The sequence below is a fragment of the Tamandua tetradactyla genome, chromosome 7 (genome assembly GCF_023851605.1).
Source record: "Tamandua tetradactyla isolate mTamTet1 chromosome 7, mTamTet1.pri, whole genome shotgun sequence".
NCBI classification, from domain to species: Eukaryota; Metazoa; Chordata; class Mammalia; order Pilosa; family Myrmecophagidae; genus Tamandua; species Tamandua tetradactyla.
This window is the reverse complement of record NC_135333.1, coordinates 51,092,762-51,104,450: the sequence shown is the minus strand read 5'-3', so window position 1 is coordinate 51,104,450 and position 11,689 is coordinate 51,092,762. Positions and strand designations below refer to the sequence as shown.

General features: G+C 37.4%; 1 protein-coding gene across 5 annotated transcripts in view; it reads right to left on the bottom strand.

The window, feature by feature from the left end:
- Nucleotides 1-509: 509 nt before the first annotated feature.
- The window catches only part of UPF2 (UPF2 regulator of nonsense mediated mRNA decay), a 179,165-nt gene continuing 167,985 nt past the window's right edge, over nucleotides 510-11,689 (bottom strand). For 3 of the 5 annotated variants that reach the window (XM_077169427.1, XM_077169428.1, XM_077169429.1), the window contains 4 exons: nucleotides 10,011-10,152; nucleotides 7,835-7,955; nucleotides 7,591-7,626; nucleotides 510-1,795 (listed from right to left, as the gene is read on the bottom strand). In XM_077169427.1, the coding sequence (XP_077025542.1) occupies nucleotides 1,786-1,795; nucleotides 7,591-7,626; nucleotides 7,835-7,955; nucleotides 10,011-10,152 (309 nt within the window). In that variant the 3' untranslated portion in view covers nucleotides 510-1,785. Of the gene's footprint in view, nucleotides 1,796-7,590; nucleotides 7,627-7,830; nucleotides 7,956-10,010; nucleotides 10,153-11,689 lie in introns of those variants that run through there. The other 2 variants (XM_077169431.1, XM_077169432.1) reach the window with 2 other exon arrangements.

Sequence of the window (11,689 nt, the reverse complement as noted above, 5' to 3'; positions counted from 1 at the left end):
CAGATCTACTCCACCTCGCGTAAGACAGGTAGTAGAAAGGGTGAATTTAGTAGAAAGGGTGAATCCCTGGCTTCCTCCAACAATTCAAAACCTAGAAATAATACACAAATGTGAACTAGTCTCCTAAACAAAAGAATAGTAGGTAATAGCATACAGGTCATCAATAAAGATTTGAAAGATATGCTATACACACTTGGGTAAAGTCAGAGACTCTGCCTTATGCTAGGCCAACATTTCCCATCTTAAACAGCTTTAAGCTTATTCTAAAAATATTGTTTCTACTAGACTCACAGGCTACTTTGTGTATTAAACCAAAAGGTAAACCCAGACATCCATACAAATACTGCAAATATGGAATGCTGAAGTGAAAGTAATACTAATAGTGAAATGCCAAATAAACTATCTATGAGAATATTTTATAAAGCACAAAGATGACCTTGGAGGATAATGACTAGCCCTTTTAATAGGTTTCCAAAACCCAAATCAAATAAACAGAACCACGCCAAACCTAAATTACAACACTTTATTGCAGCATCGGCAAAGGTCAGATTTCTGAAGCTGGTGAAGATCGGGCAGCATTTCCATGTGAAATGTTACAACTTTACAAGTTTTGTTTCTTATTTAATTCTACATGCAGAAACTGAAAAATGGTAAAAGAAAAAATGCAAAATAGCTAGAAAAAAAGATGTAATCCAGTTGTAGCATATAGATGTGTGCTTGAACTAAATTCACTACGCTGGGGGGAAAAGCAAACGAAAGACAGTTGTCCTAAAAAATCAACAGCTTGTCAGAGATAGACTAAGAACCCTCACTTCTATTTAGTGGGGAAAACCAAACCAAACCAAACAAAACAAAAGCAAAATAAAAGCTCTACTTATTTCCATACTTTGTTTCGTGACAGAGGCTGTAAACCCATGAAGGTCAACAAACTATTTGGATCCACTGCTTGTTGTCCTTCGTTCGTTTTCTGTGGCGTGCTGACCAGCACATTGCTGTTTTCAATGATACTTACAATGGGCTCAACTATATCCCTGTCCTTGGGCTGGTATCAGACTTCTTTAAGCCATCTGAATTAACATTCGTTATATTACTAACAGTCTTCACATTTTTCTTTTACCCTCACAGGTAATTTTATATTACTGACTCTGATGGACAAAACTGATTTTTCTCCCTCATTCCTTGTTTCTCTTGAAACAAATTCCTAAACAAAAACCTTCCTGGTGGATTATCTGGCATTTGGATATCTTTCATCATTTTGTTGTCCTGCATGTAAGTTTTTACTAGAAGATTTTACTGCTTGCTCTATACTTTTCTACTGTAGTCCTGGAGCCCCCAAATGTATCTTCTTCCAACATGGGATGTTCAATTCAGAGACACTGTAACTCAAATCAGGTTTAAAATGCAAATTCATTTCCCCCATACCATTACCATCGCAACCTTTTCTTCTCTGGCTCAATCATCTCATTAACAGCTCTTCTTGGTGTAACTGCTCAGTAGTCAAGTCAACCACCTCGTGTCTTGACTTCCATTCCCAAGAGAAGATTAACCCTCACGTGGTTCCCATTACAAAAGGCCTTTTACGCCATATCTGGAAGCGTCGGCTTGTTCCGGTGTTGGCAGAGGCTGGTGGTTCTGCCTCATGGCCCCAGCCTGTCCCAGATTTAGATTCGCAATTCTCTAGACCGACATGCTGAGATGTGTCCGCTGCTCTCATTCAATTGCTGGAGGACTCCACTATCCACAACATCAGATACAGGACCTAATGAAATGACACGTGCTGCTGGATCAACGTCTCCTGAAGGCACAAATAGGGCAACGTTAAGAGCTGACTGCTGTAGGAGAAACCTCTGGCAAGAAAATGTTCCTCAAACACTACCAGCCACTGCTTAGTGACTTCTCCAAACACATTACTGCTTTTTTATTTTTTGAGCATAAATGCTCCGTACTAGATTAAGACAAAACAATAGCAGAGGGGTGTCCAAAAGAGCCAACCTGACAGTAAATGGAAGGAACCACAGCCCCTGGATCTTTCCTATAACTAATTTCTGAGATGCTAAAAATTCATGACTTGTTTCTCAAAGGGCAAATAACATCAACGAGAAATTTTAAGAGAATAAAACGCAAATATGGAAAAGTATATACTCAGTAGATGTACTCATAACTCTTACAGAACTGAACTAAATAGAAAAAAAAAAGATCAGTAACCCCAGCATTTCCTGAGAAAGAAAGAAAACATAGAATTATTTCTTGTAAAATTTGTCTTGCAAAAGACAAAATAACTGTCTAAATTAAAAGACTTTAAAAAAATGCAAGGAATGTTAGAGAAAAAATGCTCACAGTGTTTGATAGTAACATATACTTGCATCACTGGTTCTAGTGAAGGGTATCACTTGACTGGTTTACAGATGAACAATCATTCCAAGAGATTTAAAAAGCTAAGAGTTCAAAACTATTCACAATGTACACTTAGGGTTAAAATGCTATTCTTCTTTGAGGGACTCCATTTTATAACAAAACTATCACTTATGTGACAAGGACATGAAAAGAATGATGTGGATTCTCCTTAGGCTGGGTTTAAAAATGTCTGATAGGATAGCCCCCTGTGACCTACAACTGGCATCACTTGAGAGTTTGTTAACAATGAACCAGAACCTGCATTTCCATAAGTCTCTGCATTTCAATAAGTCTCAGATGTATTTGAAAGTTTGAGAACCCTGGAATAAACTATATGGATTTACAGCACATAAATCAGTACTAATACTTGCCAAAGATACTGTTTTACAGTCTTTTCAGTACTAGCAGAATAGAAAAACAGCCTTGTTTGTATTACAGAATATAGTTCTGCTTAAGTTCTATTGCCATTCATAATAATTATAAGCATATACTGTAAATTGTTACAACATCACTGTCCAAGGAGAAGGGCTGAAATTTTAATTTATACTCCTACTTCAAGGGTCCCTGATTAGAAAATATAAAAATTATTATTAGAGTCTGGGAGGCCATCAAAAGCCACAAGCGAAAAAAATTTTAAACTGCTTTAATAACCAGTTTCTAAATAAATCTCCCTTTAGTTGCCATAAAACATTACTGCTATTAATAACTTACGTTAAAAAAAAAGCACTAGCCAATAAAAGAATCAAATTGAAAAGTTTCTCAGGCTTCACGCAAAGAATTGCCCCTCCTTCACAGAGGAATTCACTGCTCTACTCTAGATAACATGTTTATACTCAGTCTGGCCTGGCCCAGAATTAAAAAGAGAAGAAGATAAAGAGGCGCCATGAGACTCCATCCCATCAGTTATGCTCCTCTACAATGATACTGTAAAGTATCATGCACGCTGTTCTTCTACAGTGTTTGTCCATGCCTACATTTTAGGAGAACTGGCTTTGAAGAGAGCATGCATGATACTTTACAGAGTGGCAGTCTAAGAATGCTGGACAAGTTAGGATTTTTGTCAAATTATGATTTTAAGAAGAGATTTTAAACATTGTGCTGGTTTGAAAGGATATATGTACCCTAGAAAAGCCATGCTTTAATGCTAATCCCATTTTGTAAAGGCAGCCATTTCTTCTAATCCCTATTCAGTTCTGTACGCTTGAAACTGAGTTAGATCATCTTCCTGGAGATGTGACTCAATCAAGAGTGGTTGTCAAGATGGATTAGGTGGAGATGTGTCTCTGCCCATTCGGGTGGGTCTTGTTTAGTTTACTAGAATCCTATAAAACAGGAAACATTTTGGAGAAAGTGAGAGAGCAGAGAATGCTGTGGCACCATGAAGCAGAGAGTCCACAAACCAGCAACATTTGGAGATGAAGAAGAAAAATGCCTCCTGGGGAGCTTCATGAAACAGGAAGCAGGAGAAGAAGCTAGCAGATGATACTATGTTTGCCATGTGTCCTTCCAGCTGAGAGAGATGCTCTATGTTCACCATGTGCCTTCTCACTTGAGAGAGAAACTTTGAACATCATCAGTCTTCTTGAACCAAGAAGCATTCTCTGAATGCCTCTGATTGGACATTTCTATAGACTTGTTTTAATTGGGACATTTTTTGGCCTTAGAATTGTAAACTAGCAACTTATTAAATTCTTCTTTTAAAAAGCCATTCTAGTTCTGGTATACTGCATTCTGGCAGCTAACAAACTAGAACAAACAGGAAGAGAAAACAGCTCAAGAGCTGGGACTCTTGAGAAAAATTCTTTTTAAAAATTAAAAAAAAAATTCTTTTTAATTCTGGGCCAGGCCAGACCCTCCCCTAATCAGAAGAACAAGAGGGAAGAGCTGAGGAACAGAATGGGATCACCAATCAGATTTTATGGAAGAAAGTGTCTCAATGACAAACAGAGACTAAAAAGCTCCTTTGTGCACCGCACTAATATTTTCTGTGCATCTACTATGGCCAGATACCGGTACCAAGACTTATGAGGATGGAGGACAGAAAACAAGCCAGGAGTCCCTGCCCTCCTACAACCTTTTATCTAGTGGAGAACAGAGCTAAGCAAACAGGTGATTAAGTAGGACCAGGGCTGTGGAAAAACAATGAACAATCACTAACCAATGTACCTTGGAATACTAAGGTGAGATCTGGAGGATAAGCAGAGTTAACTAGGAGGAAGACAGAAGAAAAACAAAAAGGACAGCTAGGTTGGGGGTAGGGGAAAAACAGCAAGAGAAGAAGCCAATAAGCTAAGTAGGCTCATGTCGTGCAGGGCTTGTTATCCATGGCGAACAGTTTAGGTTACATCCCACAGGTCATAAGGGGCAGGAGAAAGGTTTAAGCACAAGAGCTTCCGTAACTTAGCTGAGGTTTGCATTTTAGAAAGAATGAGTGAGCTGGATGAGGTTGGGATTGGAGATTAAATAATCTACCAGGAGATTGCTGGCAGTAATCCAATGAGAGGATGGGAGCTGACTGTAAGGTCTTGGCAGTGGAGGTGGAATAAAATGGATACTAGGAGGGTCAGTTAGCAGTAGAATATAGAGGAATTGTTAATTAATTAAGCATAGAAACTGAGGGAGAGGAAGGGGTCAAATCTGAATGCTCTTTTTCTAGTTTGGACAACAGGTGAGTAGTGTTTCCATCTACTGGGCTAGAGAAAAGCGGAGGAGAAACAGACTTAGGAGGGAGGATTTGTGTTTTATGAGGCTGATGCATCTCTGAGCATTTGGTGGTTGTTTAGAAGAAATTAAAATGTGAGGTCTGGGCTACAGAATGGAGAATTATGAGCCTTGGGAGGGGTGTCATCTCCTTCAGGGAGTAAACCATGAAAAGAGAGCCTCGGACTGACCCTGAGGAACACTACCATTCACAGATGGAAAAGAGCACACACAAAGGAGTACGACAGTCAGAGAGGGAGGAGAGAAACTGCAAGATGGGCAGAGTCACAAAAACCCAAGGGAAGAGAGTCTTTCAAGAATAAGGCAATGCTAAATGCTGCTGAAATAAAGCCTCAGAAGAGATTACTGAAGTGAGCAATAAGGAGGTCACTTCAGTGGAAGTGACAGATTCGGTGAAATTGCAGGGGTAGAGGACTCCAGTGAACCAAATAGCGATTGGGGAGTGTAAGATGGAAAGGGCAAGTGTTGCCATTCCTTGGAAGTTTGACTTAAAAAAGGGAGGGAAAACAGAGAATCAATAAAGACTTCTGAAAACTACTGAATAACTGGTAGCACACTAAAAAAGACCTACTGCTGTGCTCATATACACATCTATTACTGCATTTATAATTCTAAACATCTGTTCCCCCACATTTATCTTTGTTTCCTACTGTCTAGGAAATGCCTGGCACTTAATAGACAAATCTATTAAAGTACTTAAACAGACATAAATCAATGTTTTCATGAATAATTAACTGACTAGGAAAGAATTAGTTCTTTCAAGTACTAGAATTTGGTTTTCCCAATGGACTGTAAGCTTGAGTATACAGACTCTGTCTTCCACTACTTTTTAATTTTCCCTGACGTGGTCGATAGATTGAGCCCATGGTCGATAATGGGTGGATAGATGCTGAGAGAAGCAAATCCTAAAGCAGAGATTAATCATGGAATCAAACCCCATACTTAGTGACTGTAAATTTCTGACACCTAAACATTTAAAAATTAGGGAAAGATGCCATACTTGCAATATCTAAATTGAGAAGGGATTAGGTATTGATAAAAATAATGCTGTTCTGAGATATAGGCTGCAACATGGACAGAGATTTTGATGGAATACATCAAGACAAATATACTTTTAGCAGTTTTGTTCTCTGATGACAAGGCAAGAACTCTTGATAATTATTTAAAGCAACTTTTAAGAAAATGTAAAAGCAAAAAACATAATGCCTGTTAACCTAGTTTCTATATTTGGCAGCAGTAAAACAAGCTTTATAAAAGGATTTCAATGAGGTCTGGATAATTAAAATAACCAAATATCTTATATTAAGCTTAATTTAATAGGTTTGTACATCATCACTAACTTGGATTTTTTAAAAATTACATTTCACAGATGTTAAAGAACAGATTCCCAAACTGGATGACAAACAGATTTTCTAAACTGCAATTTGATTAGCATAAGATGAGAGCATATAGTTCAAAGAGAAATTGTATCAGAAATACACAAATATATTTTAGAGTAAAAGACACAGGCTCCAACATCTATATTTCCCCCAGTGTACCTTCCTCAATAATGAACTAGTTCTGCTGCCCCCAGCCCTTTCCCCTTCATCTCTCCCACACTACCTCTACCAATAAAGTGGGTTCTTGGGGTCACTGCATATTCTCAGTCTACACTAATACCAATCCCAAATGAGATCAGTAAGAGTAGCAGAAGCCAGTGTCAATTTTCATTCTAATCCCACCACAAGACAGAAAATCCAATTCAGTTAACAATATGGGATTCTTAACTTAGGTCCCAAAAAAAAACTTTAAACAATTTTATTCGTTAAAAAAAGATGAATGAAAAAAAAAAAGAAGAATGAGGCCTCATTAGGGAGAAACTTACATATGAAATTCCTCAGAGTTTTAACTATTTCACATTAAACACCACCAGTAATCATAAGTAGAACTGGCATAGATCCCATCAGAAAACTTCAGAATGTAAAAAACAAAGAAATAAAACATCTCAAAGCAAACTCTACCCACATGCTTGAAAGTCTAGAATACAGGCTATTTGTTTTTATAAACATTAAGATTACTTATCACTGACCTGAAAAATTCTAACACAAAACCTGCAAGTTTCTCAAACTAATCTAAACTAGTCTTTTTTTTGGTATGCTGTAAAAAATTTCATTATTTTTCCATATGAATATTCCATAATTGCAATACCATTTGTTGAATTTTTGTTTGTTTGTTTTGCTTGTTTTTGTCTGATTTTTGGGAAGTACATGGACCAGGAATCAAACCTGGGTCTCCCACATGGCAGGCAAGTCTACCACTGAACTTCCCTTGCACCCCCTATAACTAGTCCTTTTTATAAAGGCAAAAAAGAAAATTTAAAACCCAGAGAGGTCCATTCAGAGAGAGTGAAAGCCAAGATCTGTGTGGCAGAATGCATTGTCTTTTTAAAAAGCAGTAATAGGGTGGTGTAATGGTGGCTCAATGGTAAAATCTCGCCTGCTGTGCCGGAGACCCGGGTTCAATTCCTGGAGCCTGCCCATGACAAAAAAAAAAAAAGCAGTTTTAATTACTGTATAAAACAGATTTTTTTCTTTTCTTAAATATCTATGATTCAAAGACTTTTTATTTTGCTAAATATTAGGCCTTTACCATTAAGATTATGATATGGGATTCTCTAATTTATTTATCTGGGCATCATGAAAACAAAGAGCTAAGGAAGGAATAAAGAAGACTGTCTTACCTCCCACCAGTCTTAAAGATTAGATCTGCATTAGGTGCTCCCTTTGGATGTTGGTAACGAGGCCGGCGCTCACGATTGGTGTTTGCTGGAGCTGGGCGCTGTGCAAGAGATTGCAGCATTTCTGTAATTAGGAGCAAAAAAGAAAATGATGTTAACACTAGTAAATGTTCTCCCCCTCACAAAGCAAATAAAATCCTAAGGAGATCAATTTTATTTGTTCAGTTGGTCGCTGACAAAAGAAAAACAACCATAGTTCAGGCTAAAGTGATTAAGAAATACTGAAAGGACATGTCAAGAGATGAGATTATTTTAATATCCAATGTTCACCTTGTTGTCAATTTGGCCACTATGCAAGTGTCTTATGAGGTAGTACAACAATATAAGAGGCAGTATATTTCAATAGCTAAGAGCAGTGTTTACAGCTAGACAATATTGGTTCAAATCCCAGCTCTGCCACTTATTACCTATGGGACCTTAGGATCAATTTCCCTAAATGTAAAATGGGGATAGTAATAGTTTTCATTGCACAGAGTTGTTGTGAGGATTACATGCTTTGGGCAGCCCACAGTAAGCACTCGGTGTGAGTGTAAGCTTTTATTATTACTAAGACTGTGCATCAATTGGGAGGGAAGATTCTAGAAGTAGAATTAAAAAAGAGAAAATCTCAAACATTTATTTACAAAACACTCTCTTGCACAAAGAGCAGTTTGGTCAGTGTAGAACTAAGGAGATGGTGGTGCTTACAGTGCTACCATCTGGCTGACACATGATGCCAAAAGGCAGACTAAAGAGTGCTCAGGGACTCTATGTTTATGGCTCCAATTAGCACAAGAGTGCAGGGTATGTTTGCATAAAACTAGAATCCTGGTTAATATATAAGATATGTTTGTATAAAACTAGAATCCTGATTTGCATATACCCTAAAATGTGAACAAGCATGGGATCAAGACCAGGTTTCCCAAACAGGCAAACGGAATAAATATTTGTTGAATTAATTTGCTCACAGTCAGTCGGCAACATGAGGCAATTAAAACCGATTAATTCCATTACCCTCCCCGCTATGTGGGACATACAGCCAGGCTAGTGAAAGTCTCCTGACAAAGTGGGAGATGACTCTCAGGAATGAGACTGGCCCTGGCACCATGGGATCAACAATGCCTTCCAGACCAAAAGGGGGAAAAGAATTTTAACAAATAAGGTATCAGTGGCTGAGAGAGTTCAAGTAGAGTTGAGAGGCTATTCTGGAGGCTACGCTTATGCAAGCTTCAGCTAGATATTGCTATTTATCATGGTTTGCCAAACCATTCCAGCTAACCCTAAAGAACACCTAGGGCTTTATCTGAGATTCCACAAAGGTTCTATGCACTACGATTACTTTCCAGAAACCTACAACCTCCAGTTGGGTTTCTAGGCTAGGTAAGTACCGAAACCCAGAGTGGCCAGCCTCCCCAGAATATCAACTAGTTCCATCCCCCTATCCCATATAATTAACAACCCTTTCCAAAATGAAAAAATTAGAATGGGCATGGTCTAAATACCCCTAAAGACTAAAAGAAAGATCAAAGAAGAAGGGAGTTATAAGACAGGATTTAACAAATGAGTATGACTGCTGACTCATTATACTGATATTTCTTTTAGTCTCCAGTGTCTTGGAGCAGCCAGAAGGAAAAACCTAAATTGTGGAATTGTAACCCACACCAACTCTGAAACCTGTTTAGGACTCATTGTTGTGGTGTGCTTTGAAGTTTACTGTTTTCTTTGTATATATGTTATTTTTCACAAATAAATAAACTGATTAACTCATTTATAAACATACCTAATAGTACAGAAAGTAACTGAATTACAGAGTTAGCAAAACATGTTCAAAATTTTGTGACTGGTATTTTACAAATATGGGGAGGAAAATGACAGAAACGGACAGATAAAACAATTAACTTCTTGGACTAAATTTGTAGAGAACATGATATGAAACGGTGAGGGAGAATAACATCATTTAGTCTCTTATCTTTTTTTTTTTTTTTTACATGGGCAGGCACCGGGACTCAAACCTGGGTCTCTGGCATGGCAGGTGAGAACTCCGCCTGCTAAGCCACTGCAGCCCACCCAGAGCCTCTATCTTTTAAAAACACAAAAGACATCACTATTTTCCACCTTTGTCCTTGAACACATTTTTTACCTTGATAATCTTCTTGCTCTTGCCGCTCATTGATATCTAGTGTGAGCTTTTTCATTCTCATTCTTTCTTCTTGTTCTGCCTGTTGCTGGTTCCAATGATTTGCAGCAAGTTGGGATGACATGGGTACATTAAGGATCTTAAACTGATGGAAAAATAACAAGAGTCATAAATAGCTTGAGAAAACTGAGAAAAAGAAAAGAATCTCAAAATAGCAGATAGAATTAAATGTTTGGAAACAATCATGCTTTTTCCTTTAGTAGAAATCAATAAAGTCAGCATCATCTTACAGATTACATATGCTAAGAACATAAACAGGTAAAAACTATTACTTCAATAGAGACAAAAACCATTACGACTGTATGAGAGCTGAAAGGTGTCAAGTTTAACCTCTACTATACTCTCTTTAGAAGCACAAATCTAGCAACAGGGGATGGTTTTTTAAATGATCATATTATTTATGGGGAACCCTCATACCAAACACAGACAAAGATATTACAAGAAAAGAAAACTATAGACCAATCTCTCTAATGACTATAGATGCAAAAATCCTCAACAAAATTCTTGCAAATCGAATCCAGCAGCACATTAAAAGAATTATACACCATGACCAAACAGGATTCATCCCAGGTATGCAAGGATGGTTCAACATAAGAAAATCAATTAATGTAATACACCATATTGACAAATCAAAGCAGAAAAACCACATGATCATCTCCATTGACACAGAAAAGACATCTGACAAAATTCAACATCCTTTCCTGTTGAAAACACTTCAAAGGGTAGGAATAGAAGGGAACTTCCTCAATATGATAAATGAAATATATGAAAAACACACAGCTAACATCACCCTCAATGGGGAAAGACTGAAAACTTTCCCTCTTAGATCAGGAACAAAACAAGGATGTCCACTATCACCGCTGCCATTCAACATTGTGTTGGAAGTTCTAGCCAGAGCAATTAGATAAGAAAAAGAAATAGAAGGCATCAAAACTGGAAAGGAAGAAGTAAAACTCTCACTGTTTGCAGATGATATGATACTATATGTAGAAAACCCCCAAAAATTTACAGCAAAACTACTAAAGTTAATAAACGAGTACAGCAAAGTGGATGGTTACAAGATCAACACTCACAAATCTGCAGTTTCTATACACTAGTAATGAACAATCTGAGGGGAAATCAAATAAAAATTTCCACTTACAACACCAAAAGAATAAAATATTTGGGAATAAATTTAACTAAGGATACAAAAGACCTATACAAAGAAAACTATAAGAAACTTCTAAAAGAAATCACAGAAGACCTAAATAAATGAAATGGTATACCGTGTTCATGGATTGGAAGACTAAATATAGTTAAGATGTCAATTCTACCTAAATTGATTTATAGATTCAATGCAATACCAATTAAAATCCCCAAAATTTACTTTTCAGAAATAGAAAAACCAATAACCAAATTCATCTGGAAGGGGAAGGTGCCCTGAATAGCTAAAAATATCCCGAGAAAGAAAAATGAAGTTGGAGGTCTCACACTACCTGACTTTAAGATGTATTACAAAGCTACAGTGGTCAAAACAGCATGATACGGGCATAAAGATAGATATATTGACCAATGGAATAGAATAAAGTGTTCAGATATAGGCCCTCTCATCTATGGACAATGGATCTTTGATAAGGCAGTCA